The sequence below is a fragment of the Cucurbita pepo genome, chromosome LG10 (assembly GCF_002806865.2).
Source record: "Cucurbita pepo subsp. pepo cultivar mu-cu-16 chromosome LG10, ASM280686v2, whole genome shotgun sequence".
Taxonomy (NCBI): Eukaryota; Viridiplantae; Streptophyta; class Magnoliopsida; order Cucurbitales; family Cucurbitaceae; genus Cucurbita; species Cucurbita pepo.
Genome location: NC_036647.1, coordinates 1358548 through 1374271, shown reverse-complemented (window position 1 = coordinate 1374271; position 15724 = coordinate 1358548). Strand labels below are relative to the sequence as shown.

Sequence of the window (15724 nt, the reverse complement as noted above, 5' to 3'; positions counted from 1 at the left end):
GTGGCTATAGACAATACGCCTTGGACAAGCATGAACGTGACACACCTTGGACAAGCATGAACGTGACGCTCTTCACCCCTACCTTTTTACCTTTTGAAACACCCGTCTAAAAAGATGGAAGGAGAATGAATTGTATCGATTTTCACACTAATATCTCAAACATGTTGGAACACTTTTATCCTATTTTCCACTTTCTTTGAATTCACCAACAAAAAGTAATGAAAATCTCCAAACAATGATCAATCCCACGGACGTCCTGGAAGTTCTTTCTTTCTAAAAACTGTACTTTAATGGTACCTTCCCGTTCTTGGAACCTGCAGGGGACGCTAGGCGACTAGGCGTCGGCAGTCCAATCTTCAACACCCTGCGTTAAACTTGAGACTTAAGACAGTAAGACCAAGCCAACGATAAAATTTCTTGGTCAACAGTAGGGTGTCGGTCGTTCAAAGTATTGGACTCTTCAATATCTCCTCCACACTGCATTAAATGCAGTGATGGCAATGGAAACCAAGAACCAGCAGCTATCTATCCCATTCCTATTCTAAGCTATCTATCCCATTCCTATTCTAAGATCAGATCAGATCAAGGATAACAATTCTCATCATCTGATCTGAATCTCATCCCATCCTCCTCGTTTCTCTAATTCTTTCCCCACTCAACTTTGGGAAAACACAACTACTTTTGTCAGAGTGGTTCCTGAAATTACTGTTCATGAGCCTAAGATCTTGAGAGCAAGAACGGTAAATTAATAACTAGAGAAAGACGGGATTATTGGGGGAGGAACAATAATTTTAGAACCTTACTGAGCCAAGCTACGTGTTTCTTTTTCATTTTTTCCTCAGATTAAAGACAAACATCTAAGTTATCAAATCTCATCCTAAATTGTCTAGTTTCTGTTTAGGAACCTAACGCTGACTATCATTTTTCTGAGACAGAAAAGTTATCTGACCAAGTCAGCATTAAATGGTATGTTGATGCTACCCACATGGAATGGTTCAGACATGGCCCTCTCAGAAGCTTCAGTGCAATTTCTGATGTACGTCCCCAACTCGATATAAATCTTTTCCTAAGTCTCACTTGGCTCTATCCGAAGTCTCGAGTTCACATAAACATTTGTTTACCACGCCAAATCGTGGGAACAAAAGGGAAATATTACTACAGGCTTCGGAATTTCATCCTGATGAAGCTAAGGTTATTCATCTCTATGCTACAAAAGAGCCTTTCTCCACTGATGTCTAAAGAACCTAAACACGATAGTTTTGACGAAGAATTCGATGCAGCAGTTATGGTGCCGAAAGACGTGGAAGAAGGCCATTTTGTGGTATTTGCAGCGGATGGTGATGAGAGAAAGAGGTTTGTCATTAATTTGAAGTTCTTGTCTAACCCTGCATTCTTGAGGCTATTGGAGCTGGCAAAGGAAGAATATGGGTTCCAACAAAAGGGAGCTCTAACAGTCCCTTGTCCGCCTGAAGAACTACAGAAGATTGTAGAAGAAAGAAGAAAACAGAAAACTGGGGAATGGATTGCATCTAGTGTTCATATCATAACTGGCTACTAGGCAACTAAAAAATGCACCTCCTTTTTTTCTCTTCGTTTCTGCACAGTTGAGATACAAATGGCTACACAAATACTCAAATTCCTTCATACATTTTTAATCACTATTCCCATTTATTTCTCTTCAAGTATTAGACATACACTACGTTCTTAAATGAGGAACAAAACAGGAATTCATTTAAGACATGCAGATTGCAGCAAGAGAAGGCTTATATATAATGTATTGCTGTCAGAACATCCAAATCTAGTTTAAAATACGTACAAAATTCTTCGATGTTGTAAGCCGTTACTTTATCTCGGAACAGTTATTTGGCCCGACTGGTTCTCTCAAGCAATTAGATATCGCCATGACAGCTGCTTCAATAGATGCCTCTTCACCCTGTTTAAGTCACCAAAGCGACAATATGAGATGTATTAGGAATCAAGAATCTCCACAATGGTATGGTATTGTCCACTTTGAGCATAAGCTCTCATCGTTTTGCTTTTGGTTTCCCAAAAGACCTCATACCAATAGAGATGCATTCCTTACTTATAAACCCATGATCAACCCCTTAATTAGCCGATGTGAGACTCATCTCCCAACAATCCTCAACCAGATGCTCTCATTATGACCATATTTTACTAACCAAGCAAAAACTCACAACGGTAACTGTTGTACAGAAGTATCGATTGGAGATGTTACCTTCTCTTTCCAATAAAATATGTTTCCGTACTTTCCAGCCAAACGGCTCCAAAAGCTCCTTGGAATATCTAAATCGACAGACGCTCCAACGTTGAAGTTCAATATGTTACCTGAATGACGATATCAATCAATGTCAATGTCAATAGTATCATAGACATAGGTGTAGAAAAGTATCGTGACATTGTTCATACCAAATGTAGGATCAGCAACAAACACGATTGTTTTATCATCCACTTGCCAAAAATCTTTGATCGCTAGCCCTGTAAAGACCATTAAATTGATTGTTTCTGCCGATTAGATTAGAGATCATCTATCTAACTTGATAAACTTGACATGCGTATGAGAGAAACTTTCAAAGTTATGAAGTGTCAATAAATCACATATACAATGTTCTAGTAAGATTCAGTGAATGTACGTTGAAATTTTAATAATAAAGTCCTCGCCATTAAAAGTGAGATTAATGCAATGATCTGCTGAAGATAAAACATAGAACATACCAGGCGTCACAGGATAATTTTGGGCCAAAACTCGCAATTTATATCCAGTATCCTTCTCAATGTCAGCAATTTCTTGTTTGAGCCTTAATTCCTGTTCATAGAAAATCAGAACCAGCAATGGCCAGTTGATCATGATCAAATACCCTAAATTACATCAAAGAACGCAACAAAAGGAAAAAAAAGAAAAAGAAAAGGAATGAGGCGAAGCAACCACACCTGGCCATCAGATAGAAACCCAGCGACATCAATGACAGAGGTGAACTCCTTGGGAAGTAATTCTGGCTTGTTAACCCCAACTTTGGCGTCAGCAAATCCAACTCCTACAAGGTACACTCACTTATTACTGTTAGCACTTCATAAAATTCTTAAGTTTCTATGATAGAGTAGAGCCAATCACTTCAATAAAACAAACGAGTATCTAAAACCAATTATATAACCTAAACATTCCATCTCGAAACAATTCAGACAGAACTTAACATTCCTTTTTTCTTTCTTCATCTAACCGATGATAATTTGCAAGAATGATTACCAGAGAGAGCTACTCCGAGCGCAAGAGTCCAAGAGAGCGCGAAACTCAGAGATTTTGGTGGGAGATGAAGAAGGCAGTTGGTGAAACCAGTTAAGTTATGGGACGGAAATGAAACTGATGGCGGAGAGAAGCGAGATGATGCGAAGATTGATGATCTGTAAACCGGCGGTGAAGCTCCCGGAAATGATAGCGAAGGAGATGGAAGGCGATGATGAAGATGCATAAACGCCATTAATGAATTTTTCTAGCTCCTCGTTGGTGTGTTTGCGCCATGGATTTTGGATGGACCTAGTGTTCTAGAAACAGAGACGGTTCTGGATAGCGGATAGGGGTATGTCATTTAATTTGCATGTTTGATACTTTATTCAGAAAATAAAATTTTAATAGAGTTTAAAAAATATACCAAGTTTAATTAAGTAAATAATTAATAAATGATATATATATATATATATATATATATATATATGTGGTAGATGTACACCTATTTTTTTAAATATAATTTTCAAGTTTTTTTTTTTTAAATTAATGTATTTTTGTTTTTAAAGTTTAAGGGTATTTTTGAAATACTATTAAAAATTGAAGGGTATTTTAAAAATAAAATATTAACTATTTTCCTAAGGAGAAAATGTAATTTTGAGATTTTTTTTTTAAAAGTTTAGAGTATTATTGAATTTTTTAAAAAAGTTTAAAGTTTATTTATTTATTTTTTAAGAGAAAGTATACAGGAGTTTTTATTAACTTAAACCATATTTTTTAAAAGTATTGCTATTTAAATAATTGCCTAAATTAAATAATTTCCAACGGTTGGATTGTAGAAGACTAAGTGGGCCCAAAATAAAAAACCGGGCGAACTCTTGTAGAAAATGGAAAAAACTCGGTTCGACGCCTTATAAATAAATGCATAATCGCATCTCGGTTATTCATCGATCTCGTTTTTTCATGTTCTTTCTTTTTTCTTTCCATTTTTTTCTTCGAAAAATTTGCTTCCTCTTCGATCTCTGTTTGCGAGGGTCTTACAGGGGTTTATCGTTTTTTTCTCCATCAATTTTCTTTTTCCTCATTTGTGTTTGAATTCTTGGATTCCCTCCATGTCGCTGACTGTCTGTAAACCCTAGCGATCTTCTTCTTAGGGTTTCAGTTTCGTTTGTTTTTCTCCTGGTGTCTCCTCGGCTTTGAATTATCTGTGTTGATCGTAGATTTCACCACTTGTTGGAAAGCTTGGGTGAGTCTCTGCATTTCTTCGCCAATTTTGAAGTTTCTTGAAGTTTACAGGCTCTGTTTGGAGTTATTATCATTTTTTTTTATCTGGGATTTCTGACGAACGAGGAAACAAGAGAGGGACAGTGCTTTTGGTTTGGAAGTCTCTGCAATTACGGGTCTCAGGAGGAGGAAATATTGTTTTTCCTGCGAACTTTCAAGAAATTACTGGCCTGCTCTTTCAATCTTGAATTTCATGCGTTTTTTTTTTTGTTCTCTCATTTTTTATGAAAGGCTAGAATGAGAGTTGCTTCCCATCTCAGATGACGTTTGATTGGAAGATGCTTGATTTTGGCGCTTAATGATGGGGTGAATCTCGCAGTCCCAGTAAAACCTAAATGACACGAGGATTTGAATATGAGCCATGGAGGTGGGAACATTACGCGAGAGAATGAAAACCCGGCGGATCGTTTTAGGAGAGCTGGAGGTGATGATTTCGGGCGTGAGGTGTCGAAAGTTGCAGCAGCGCAGATATGCCAGAGTTTGGGATTCCAGGGATCGAAAGAGTCTGCTCTGGACACGCTTGCGGAAATTGTAATAGTATATCTTAGTGATTTGGGAAAGATGGCGAATTTCTATTCTAACTTAGCTGGTAGAACTGAGTGTAATGTGTTTGACATTATTAGAGGACTTAAAGATTTAGGAGCACCAGGGTCTCATCAAGATGCTGAGGTTAGCCGTTGTCTTGCAGGTTCACGTACAATTCAAGAAATTTTTGAGTATGTGAATTCGGTGCAAGAAATTCCATTTGCTCAGCCAATGGCGCAGTTTCCTATTATTAAGAGCAGCAAGGTACTGCCGAGTTTCATTCAGATGAGGGAAACACCTCCTAGCAAGCATATACCCAATTGGCTACCTGCTTTTCCTGATCCCCACACTTACATTTATACGCCGGTGTGGAATAAGAGGATGACGGACCCTCGCACTGACAAGATTGAGCAAGCAAGGCAGAGGAGAAAGGCAGAGAAGTCATTGTTAAGTCTGCAGCAGCAGTTGGTAGTTAATACTGACCATCTAGAGGAAGAATTACCTAGTTTGGATAGTAGCACATCCCATGATACAGAATTGCAACCGAGGGAAAACACCGTTTCTGTGGTCAAATCTCCTCTTAAACATTCAGACACTGTGTTTGATGATAGCAGTTCTGTGTTAGAGGCATTTGCTCCGGCCATAGAAGCTGTTAAAGGGAGTGGATTTTATGATGATGAAGAGGGTGAGAAGAAGGAACTTCCCATTGTTAGGCCTGCTGTTCAGTTTAAGTTTAAAACTGGGAAGAAGCTTCTTGGTGATTCTTTGGATTTGATCATTCAAAAGAAAGGAACTGGTAGAAGAGGGTCCTTGGTTGGACGGGACGATGAAAGGGATGATAAGAAACGAAGAGCTGAATACATTCTTAGACAGTCTGTGGAGAATCCGCAAGAACTCAATCAGTTGTGAATAAACATATTGACTGGCGTTCATAATTTAATATAGGTATTTGGTATCAGCTGGTGCAATTGTTGCTTTAGTTTAAACCATATCTCCTTGTAGTACGGACATTCTTGTAATTTACATGAGTTCCTTGTATTTCCACTCAGGAATTTTTCAGAGACGCAAATGCTTGTGAAAATTTTATTGAGAAGGTTTCACGTCTCTTTTCATCTCTCACATTGTGTTTTTAACTGTTTGTTCTGTTAAATTAAGATATTGAATCGTTTTCTTCTTGGTTTGTGAACTCCCCTCTGTGAGTATCAAGCTCCAATGCAGAAGTAGGAGGCATGACCCCTTACTCTGCTAAATAAGAATGCCCTTCAGCATTACTTCTGTTGTGTTTTTCAACAATTTAGACACTTGTACTGCCACTTCTCTTGATGCCACAATATGGTAATACTGCCGACAAGAAAGGATGTCCATTGGGACTTCACGTTTTATGTGAATGAATGTTTAGCTTTGTTGTGCTTTATGAACTAAATTTGCATAAGATATTCAAGTCAATCTTTGCAGCATAAATAGGTGGAAGACAGGATGATGTTCAAGCCAATCTTAATGAAACCAAGAGGCTACTGGGTTTCTTTTCTCAAGGTAAGTACTGAAAAATTGTCACTCTTGGTTATTATATCTTCTTGTATTACCTGCTTGAAGTGAAAGATCAAATTCTTCCTTATTTTCTTCATGGTAAAGGTGTGAGAAGAAAGTATCTTTTTCTCTATTTTTTACAGTACAGAGATTTGATTTGAGCATTTTGTTACTTAGATTCACCGAATTCCCTTTTGTCTAGGAAGCCTAGTGCACGTTTCTGAATGGTTTGGTTTGTCTGTAAGAGTAAAACGTTGAGGTTCCGGTGTAGAAAGAAAATGAAACTGCCTCAGACCATCTGCATCAATAAAGAAAAATGATGTAATGAATGTTCTTTGTAAATGCATGGGAAGTTTAGATAGATGAAAACCGAATGTTTACCGTATTTTTTCAGAAAAAAAGAGCCGAAACGAGCCTCGACTGTTGAAGCGTCATAAGATCTCGCATATATATGCCTGTTTATTATTATTATTCTTGTTACTGTATAGCTTAATTATTGTGTTTGCTTTCTTCCACAATGGGGCCGTCATTCTAGTTGTTGTCTGGAAATTGATTATTGATCGTCTCAGTGTCGTCTGGAAAGAGATTATCGATTCAATTGTTGAATTTTAGATGAGGAAAGCATTTGATGCACAAGTTTTAAAAGGTTCTCATTGAATTGTTGTATATGGAAGAAGTTATGTTATGCATATTCGTCTGCTTTATAATTGTTCATAGCTTCCACAATTGGCTCTTCTCTTCCTCCATTCATTAAACTGCCCCCTCCATTGCTATGATTGGTTGTTTAGATCCTTTGCCTTGCTGGTTTTAATGTGTCTTCATCGTTGGGCAAACACTCCTACAGTACAAGCTTTCCCCAGACTACTTGTGATCAAGGCTTTGGCTAAATAAACTTTGTTCCCCGAGCTTGGCCCTTAGCAACCATACAGTCAAGCTCGTCGATCCTAATGAACGATGCTGAGCCGACCATAGGGCAGTTTAAAGTTTGGCCTTGGTGTGCAAGCCGCCCTATGCCACCAGTTATCCAGGTTTCAAGTTTCAAGTACGCAATATTTTGATTCTGAGACTTTATGATTTCAGCCTGATGATGTTGAACTAAGGTTAGTTTTCTTGTTTGATAATCAATTTTAGGATCTTCTCCTTGCTATATTTTGTGGCTTATGTACATTTAGGTGACAAATTGGACACATTTTCATGAAAGAGTTGCAGGGCTTTGTACTACAGAAAATGTCGTATATAAGATTTAGTTATTACCGGGCAGAAGAAATTGAGTTATCTCGCTTGGAAATGATAATAAATGTTTCACCTATTTAGGTACGTTGAAATTTATTTTATATTTTAAAAAACATATTTTAAGAAAGAGACTTTAATCGGTTCCTCCGAGACCACTTGATTGACACCAAAGAGTAAAAATCTCCCCAACTTCAAAGCATATTTCTCTTAAAAAAAAATCTTATAACTAATTTATTTAATTTCGTTTAAAATTAGATAACCTATTTATCGCAAATAGAATTTGTATAATTTGATTCTTTCTTATCTTATACACACTTTATAGCTTTATAGCTTTATGTATTTTTTAATTTTCAAATATAAATTTGACATTTTTCACTTTTTTTTAATGTTTTTGAATTGTAATGGTAATTTTTATTCCAATTATATTTTTTAACACTTGCTTTATTTTAATAAATGTTAAACTTTGATAACATAAATACGTGCTTTAATTCGTTTAAAATATTATAATTTTTATTTTAAAAAACATCAAAATAATATTTTTTATTATTTTTTATTTTTTTAAAAAGTAATTCTGAAAGAAATTATTAACCTTTTCCATGGTAAAAATACTTTCTGTATTTTTTGAATAGCTTAAATACATTATTTAAAAAAAATTGAAGGATATTAAGAAGAAAATTCCATAATTTGGGTATACAACCTTCCTCTCTTAAGAAGAAAAGGAGCAAACCTATGGCATAAATGTCATATCTCAGCTTATCTGAGCTCAGATCTTTCCAGATACATTCCATAGCCATTTCCCTTCGTTCTTGCAGTCGCCTGTTATCTTCTGCTCCGCCATCGACATGGCGAATCAAGCTGAATCCTCCGATTCGTAAGCCCTATCTCCAATTTCCCAGATCCCCGTTCTAATTTTTTTGAGATGAGTATTTTCCGTTGTGATTGTTCGTTTGTTGTCTGATTCCGTTCTCAATTNGTTCTCAATTTTTTTTTTTTTTTTTTTTTTTTTTATTTCGTTCTTCCAGTAAGGGTGCCAAGAGGGATTTTAGTACCGCGATTCTAGAGCGTAAGAAAGCCGCGAACCGGCTTGTTGTCGATGAGGCCACCAATGATGACAACTCGGTGGTTGCGCTTCACCCTGACACTATGGAGAAGCTTCAACTCTTCCGTGGCGACACGATCTTGATTAAGGTCAGATGTTATTCTCGTTTTTTTCTTAAAAAAAAAGTTTTTATCTTTCGTTAACATTTCTTTGACATATTTATTGTTCATCGAGTTAGGTTTTTGAAAATGTTTTTGCCGGAAGTGATGTTGCAAAATTGTGTAGGATCGGGGAGGTTTTCTCTTCTCCTTTCGGAACGTGCGAATCTTTCCATTTTATTTTATTCCCAATTTAGACTAATTGGCGGTTTTGTATTTAGGATTGGTGAATTGAGCACGTTTTGATGTGTGGATAAGATGTCGTTACTAGTTCTTCTAGGTGACATTTTCTTGACTGGTTTGGAAAGTTTGACTTTGTGGACTTTGTTGTTGTTTTGAAGTTTGGGTTGAGTTTTCATAGCTTGAGGACGTGAATGAGTTACTTTATATAGCTCATGTTTCATGTCTGATCTGTGAGTTTGAGATATATGAATGTTATGAAAAGCCTAGAAGATGAGTTTCGAAAATCTGTGTAATTTTATTATTTCAACACTTGAATTAGCAACATGTAATAAGTAAACTCACATATCAAATAGAGCTTCTAGTATAAAAATCACACCTATGAATCCAAAACCCTTAGTCCAAATGCCCTTTTAGTCTTAACCTCTCTCTCTCTCTCCACCCGCTAAGTAGAATATATGCCTATCCAACTACATTACAGGATGAACACACTTTTAATGCAACTCGCACAGTAATTGTATTTGCTCGATGTTTCTCGGAGCTGTGTTTCTTTACATAGTAAGAACGGTGACACCCTGGAATAGTGGATTTGCGCTGCCCATTTGCACCATCACTTTTTTTTTTATTGTGTGCAAATTCCCAATCTAATAACTTAATGACTGTATTAAAGTAGCAGTAATAGCCTATAGCTAAAATTGGAAAAAGATAATTTCACCTGTTTGTTCGTTAAAAAAATTCCAATTCTTTCTTACTTTCTCCTTGGGCAAAATTCTGCTAGCCGTTCTCAACATTTGTACCATGATTAAAAAAATCAGATCCTAAACGAACATTGGAGAAAACTTGCATGGAGGATGGAAGGAGGAAGGAATTTTTTGAACTCAATCAGGGCTTCTCTTTGTTTGTGAAAAGTTGGGGTTTGTCTTTTTCTTGTGGGTACATTTTGACTATGCTAGGCATAGGTCTCTTTTAAGTGATGCGCAAGTTCCCTCTGAAGATCTTGTAATCATTGCACTCCACGCTGCTGGACCAACTTTTGAAATATTAGTTTTAACCCGTGGCCTTTTCCTCGTCTAGAGGCAATCTTTTTAAGCAGTCTTTAGTGGGCCATTTATCATAATTTAGAGTCAAGTCAAGTTATTTCTCAATTTTCCTTTGTTCTTGAAAGGAGGGGATAGATGTCTCTTGCTTCCCTTCTCCTCGTCCATTTTCGTTTTAATAAATTTCTAAGAAAAAATGCAGCTTTCTCATACCCACCACTTGAGGTTATTCTTGAATTACTTGCCATATTTTGTTCGTAACTGTATCATTTGTCTTCCTTCTGGAGTTTAGGGGAAGAAAAGGAAGGATACAATCTGCATTGCTCTTGCTGATGACACTTGTGATGAGCCAAAAATAAGAATGAACAAGGTTGTGCGAAGCAACCTTCGTGTCAGGCTTGGAGATGTTGTTTCTGTGCATCAATGTGCTGATGTTAAATATGGAAAGCGGGTACACATTCTTCCAGTCGACGACACTATTGAAGGTGTCACCGGGAATCTTTTTGATGCATACTTGAAACGTGAGATTCTATCCCTGATCTATGTACTTCCCCTGATTTGTCTCTTTCTTCTTGTATGATTAGATTATGATGATATCAATTCTGGCAATGTGCCGGTTGCTCAGACATTTGGATGGAAACATTTTTGTTGACTTTGTGATNTTTTTTTTTTTTTCTTTTAAACATTTATGTATATTCCTGTAAGTTCTGTTTTGCAGTTACCCCATGTTTTTTTTTTTCATTCATTAGCATGAAAGGAATTGCCAGGAAGCAGCTTGTTTATAATAATAATAATTATTATTATTTTTTTGGAAGCTTGTTTATAACTTTTTATTTAATCATGATTTAGTTCCTTTATACATTTAAAATATGGTGCAAACCAATTTTGTCTTTCCCAATCCTTTGTTTTCCTCCAAACGTGTCTTTTCTCATTTATTATCTACTTTTTTTAATAGAAACAAGTTAAACTACCTGACAGTACCGGGTCTGGTATCAAGTAAGTTGAGTCTACACATGAGTAATGGTTGTCTAAGGAGGCAGCTGTAGGATGGTTGTCCATGATCTTCAAAACTTTTAATGCGCTTTCCTAAGTTCTAGCTAATAATACACATATATTCGTGTGTGTGTTTTGGTACATGTTTTTATATTAATCTGCTACAAAGGAAGATAACTTCTCATGTTAAACGTTGGGTCAATTTGAAGTATAGATTTATTTTTCCTATACATGAAGTTTGCATCTTTCTTAATTCTTACACTGTTCGTATCCTGCAGCTTACTTCTTGGAGGCCTATCGTCCAGTGAGGAAGGGTGATCTCTTCCTTGTGAGGGGAGGAATGAGAAGTGTCGAGTTCAAGGTCATTGAAACTGATCCTCCTGAATATTGTGTGGTTGCCCCGGACACTGAAATCTTCTGTGATGGGGAACCTGTGAAAAGAGAGGATGAAGATAGATTAGACGAGGTTGGTTATGATGACGTTGGTGGTGTTAGAAAACAAATGGCACAAATTCGTGAATTGGTGGAACTTCCTCTGAGACACCCACAGCTTTTTAAATCCATTGGAGTAAAGCCACCAAAGGGAATTCTGCTTTATGGACCTCCTGGATCTGGAAAGACTTTGATTGCCAGAGCTGTAGCTAATGAAACTGGGGCTTTCTTTTTCTGTATCAATGGACCAGAAATTATGTCGAAGTTAGCTGGAGAGAGTGAAAGTAACCTTAGAAAAGCTTTTGAGGAGGCAGAAAAGAATGCTCCATCTATTATCTTTATTGATGAGATTGATTCAATTGCTCCTAAGCGAGAAAAAACTCATGGAGAAGTTGAGAGAAGGATTGTTTCTCAACTCTTGACACTAATGGATGGGTTAAAATCTCGTGCTCATGTCATTGTTATTGGAGCTACAAATCGTCCGAACAGCATTGATCCAGCTTTGAGACGATTTGGAAGGTTTGACAGGGAAATAGATATTGGGGTTCCTGATGAAGTTGGGCGTCTTGAGGTTCTTCGCATCCATACTAAGAACATGAAGCTTGCTGAAGATGTAATATTTCTATTTTCTACATTTATTTCTAATTGTCTACATTTATTTCTAATTGTCTATGCCCGTTGGTTGCTGCATCATCAATGAAGTACACTGGTTTTCCTATGTTGGATATTACAGGTTGACTTAGAAAGAATTTCCAAAGATACACATGGGTATGTTGGAGCTGACTTGGCAGCACTTTGCACCGAGGCTGCACTTCAATGCATTAGAGAGAAAATGGATGTTATTGATTTGGAAGACGAATCAATTGATGCTGAGATTCTTAACTCAATGGCAGTCACAAATGAGCACTTCCACACCGCCCTTGGAACTAGTAATCCATCTGCTCTACGTGAAACTGTAAGTGCTTGTGTTATTTCAATCAATGGCGTTAACTGTGGTTTCCTTTCTAATGCACGTTGAATAAATTGCTCTGCTCCAGGTTGTCGAAGTGCCTAATGTCAGCTGGGAAGACATTGGAGGTCTTGAGAATGTCAAAAGGGAACTTCAAGAGGTAATTGATGATACTGTGGAATGATATTCTTCATTTGGAGGAGACTGCTTATCTAATGCTTAATCGATCTGATTTTATTCTGTTTCTCAATCAGACCGTACAATATCCAGTGGAACATCCGGAGAAGTTCGAGAAATTTGGCATGTCACCCTCAAAGGGAGTTCTTTTTTATGGCCCTCCTGGATGTGGAAAAACTCTTCTGGCCAAAGCTATTGCAAATGAGTGCCAGGCTAACTTCATAAGTGTAAAGGGTCCTGAATTGCTTACAATGTGGTTTGGAGAAAGTGAGGCCAATGTTCGTGAAATTTTCGATAAGGCGCGCCAGTCTGCACCTTGTGTTCTGTTCTTTGATGAGCTTGACTCTATTGCCACTCAGGTTTGTATTGTCATCCTTATGTAGCTCTCCAATATTATTATTCTTTAAGCAAACCCTCATGTAGAAATGTAATTAAATTAATTCTTGCAAATGTTCGTTTTTTTGCCTGTTTTTGTTCCAAATTATCTGCAGAGAGGCAGCAGCGTGGGAGATGCTGGAGGTGCTGCTGATCGAGTTCTAAACCAACTTCTGACGGAAATGGACGGAATGTCCGCAAAGAAAACTGTCTTCATTATTGGGGCGACCAACAGACCAGATATTATAGATCCTGCACTTCTTCGTCCGGGACGTCTCGATCAATTGATTTACATTCCTCTTCCCGACGAAGATTCTCGTCACCAAATTTTCAAAGCTTGCTTGAGGAAGTCGCCGATCTCGAAAGATGTAGACCTTAGAGCCCTTGCTAAGTACACTCAAGGTTTTAGTGGTGCTGATATTACAGAAATCTGTCAGCGTGCTTGCAAATATGCTATCAGAGAGAATATTGAGAAAGTAAAATCCTGCACTTTGAAAATGCTATCATCGTGATTTCTTTGATATCGAAGTGTTACAAATTTTCAGTTCTGTAATTATCAGGCAAGCTCACGATCAAAATCTTCTTTATTGCAGGATATTGAGAGGGAGAGGAGGAGAAGAGATAATCCTGAGGCTATGGAAGAGGATGTAGAGGACGAGGTGGCAGAGATTAAAGCTGCTCATTTCGAGGAGTCAATGAAGTTTGCTCGTAGAAGTGTGAGCGACGCCGATATTCGCAAATACCAGGCATTTGCTCAAACACTGCAGCAGTCGAGAGGGTTTGGTTCTGAATTCAGGTTCTCAGAAAACACGTCTGGAACTGCAGCCGCCGACCCGTTTGCAACATCAGCTGGCGGGGCTGATGATGATGATCTTTACAACTAGGGGTTTCCATATGTGATGTATGTTTAGAACAGTTCTTCTAACACTGCAAATTTGTGTCCGTTTCTCATAGAAAGATCTGTGGGGGAAGAAGGAGCCTTCAGTTGGAGGGGCGTTCGGTCCCAAAGATGGCTTCAGGGCGCCCCCTTGGGTAGTGATACTTGCCTATAATGTAGACGTATCAGTTGGTTATTTCCTGTTACTGCTTTAAAAATGGATACTTCAGAACACCGTAGGATTGCTGTTTGGCCTCTACTACTTAACTAAGTGCAGGACTTTTAAAGCCTTATCCGTGGCAACTTTTCTTTCTAAGAAAGTCCGAGATGCTTTAGTCAATTCTTATTGTTCACGCTTAGTTGACCGTTTTGCTGGAGCTGTAGCTCAAAGAGAAAGTCGAGTAGAATCAAAAGATGCATTACAGTTTTTGCAGAGTTTTTTCTCATGTTTCTACCAACTACATATCAAATAGGATCATGTCTCTACCCGCCACGTATGTCTCTATCCGCCACGTATTAGATGGGATTACGTGAGCCTTCACCACACAAATTTTACTCCATCTCACCCAAGTATAATTTTCAAGATATGAGTGGAGAACAATATTGAAAAAGAACATCCTTGAAGAAAAAATTACAAACAAGAACATTGATAGGACAACGTTAACAAAGACATATCTCTCTGATGTCAAAGTGGAGGNAAAAAAAAAAAAAAAAAAAAAAAAAAAAAAAAAGGGAAAGGATTCAAAATGACTAAAACTCGAGGGGCCATGATGAAAATAATTGAAAACAAGATCGAAAAGTTAAAGATTAAATGTGGGATGTTTGAGATTCATATGAAATTGTTGGTGTGTTAGGGAACGAGTAATTGTTGGCGTGTTAGGGAACGAGTCCTCAACTTAATAATTTGTGTGTCAATGAAACCGAGGAACTTTGAGATTCATGTTCTTTAAAATTGGTAAATTTTATGTTTTTTTTTTTTGTTGGGACATCCAATCCTATTCCTAATAATAATAGATGTTAATATATTCCAAATAAATTAAACATTGATTTTGTTTGAGTAAGTTCATGAATTCCAAAAAAAAATATTAAAATTAATGAATCACTAATTAGACCCATATATAGTTGAATGTTTCGAGTTTGAATGTTCAAAAAATTCGATCAATCTAACTCAATCAATACAGTTTTAGTTGGATTATATACTTATTTGGATTGAATTCAAATAAATGAAAACTTTATGAATTTTGTTGGTTAGTGAATTCCCTCGACCTAGATTAAGTTGAACGGAAACCTATTGTTTTTTTTTTAAAATTCGATAGAATTATATACTTACATTATTTTTAATTTTATAACTATTTTTTTATTATTATTATTTATTCTCTAATAAAGTTTATAAAATGAAGTATTAAATTTGTAATTTTAGCGGAGTGAGAATAGTAGGAATACAAAACCCTAACTCAGAAGCCATGGAAACCAGTAGGAAAGGTAGGATTTTGAAGTGAAACCCTAATTCGAAATGATTGAAAAGCAAAGCAAGAAAGAAAAAAGAGGAGAGGGAGGGCCGCACGAGGGGTCTCTGAACATCAGAAGAAGCTGCAGATGATCGTACCCACTCCTCTTTTTCCTGTCGCCCCCCTTTTCTCTCTCTCCCCCTTTCTCTCTCTAGCCTAACTCATTACCACTAATTTATGTATACCTATTTC

The 15724-nt window shown here is 37.1% G+C and overlaps 4 protein-coding genes across 4 annotated transcripts; 3 read left to right on the top strand and 1 right to left on the bottom strand.

Moving 5' to 3' along the window:
* Window positions 1–985: 985 nt before the first annotated feature.
* LOC111803675 lies at window positions 986–1558 on the top strand. The gene has a single exon (XM_023688187.1). It carries the CDS (start codon window positions 986–988, stop codon window positions 1556–1558), a length of 573 nt encoding a protein of 190 aa, XP_023543955.1.
* A 151-nt stretch (window positions 1559–1709) lies between these two features.
* Window positions 1710–3580, bottom strand: LOC111803368 (thylakoid lumenal 15.0 kDa protein 2, chloroplastic-like). Its single transcript, XM_023687734.1, has 6 exons — window positions 3263–3580; window positions 2950–3053; window positions 2734–2824; window positions 2428–2496; window positions 2237–2346; window positions 1710–1933 (listed from the first exon to the last, which is right to left on the bottom strand). The coding sequence occupies exons 1-6, from the start codon at window positions 3492–3494 to the stop codon at window positions 1841–1843; spliced, it is 699 nt and encodes a 232-aa protein (XP_023543502.1). The 5' UTR covers window positions 3495–3580; the 3' UTR covers window positions 1710–1840.
* A 597-nt stretch (window positions 3581–4177) lies between these two features.
* LOC111804206 (transcription initiation factor TFIID subunit 8-like) lies at window positions 4178–6220 on the top strand. Its single transcript, XM_023688926.1, has 2 exons — window positions 4178–4484; window positions 4783–6220. The coding sequence occupies exon 2, from the start codon at window positions 4877–4879 to the stop codon at window positions 5954–5956; it is 1080 nt and encodes a 359-aa protein (XP_023544694.1). The 5' UTR covers window positions 4178–4484; window positions 4783–4876; the 3' UTR covers window positions 5957–6220.
* A 2273-nt stretch (window positions 6221–8493) lies between these two features.
* On the top strand, window positions 8494–14317 carry LOC111803648 (cell division cycle protein 48 homolog). The gene is made up of 9 exons (XM_023688158.1): window positions 8494–8678; window positions 8830–8995; window positions 10514–10742; window positions 11493–12259; window positions 12380–12601; window positions 12684–12755; window positions 12850–13131; window positions 13264–13623; window positions 13741–14317. The coding sequence occupies exons 1-9, from the start codon at window positions 8650–8652 to the stop codon at window positions 14029–14031; spliced, it is 2418 nt and encodes an 805-aa protein (XP_023543926.1). The 5' UTR covers window positions 8494–8649; the 3' UTR covers window positions 14032–14317.
* Window positions 14318–15724: the final 1407 nt, after the last annotated feature.

Coding starts and splice junctions, on each gene's coding strand:
- LOC111804206 (XM_023688926.1), top strand. CDS start 4,877: ATGAGCCATGGAGGTGGGAACATTACGCGAGAGAATGAAAACCCGGCG.
- LOC111803648 (XM_023688158.1), top strand. CDS start 8,650: ATGGCGAATCAAGCTGAATCCTCCGATTC. Junction 12,602..12,683: donor CATCTGCTCTACGTGAAACT/GTAAGTGCTTGT, acceptor GCTCTGCTCCAG/GTTGTCGAAGTGCCTAATGT. Junction 13,624..13,740: donor TCAGAGAGAATATTGAGAAA/GTAAAATCCTGC, acceptor TCTTTATTGCAG/GATATTGAGAGGGAGAGGAG.
- LOC111803675 (XM_023688187.1), top strand. CDS start 986: ATGGAATGGTTCAGACATGGCCCTCTCAGAAGCTTCAGTGCAATTTCT.
- LOC111803368 (XM_023687734.1), bottom strand. CDS start 3,494: ATGGCGTTTATGCATCTTCATCATCGCCTTCCATCTCCTTCGCTATCA. Junction 3,054..3,262: donor GCTCGGAGTAGCTCTCTCTG/GTAATCATTCTT, acceptor TGTACCTTGTAG/GAGTTGGATTTGCTGACGCC. Junction 2,347..2,427: donor TGTTGCTGATCCTACATTTG/GTATGAACAATG, acceptor ATCGTCATTCAG/GTAACATATTGAACTTCAAC.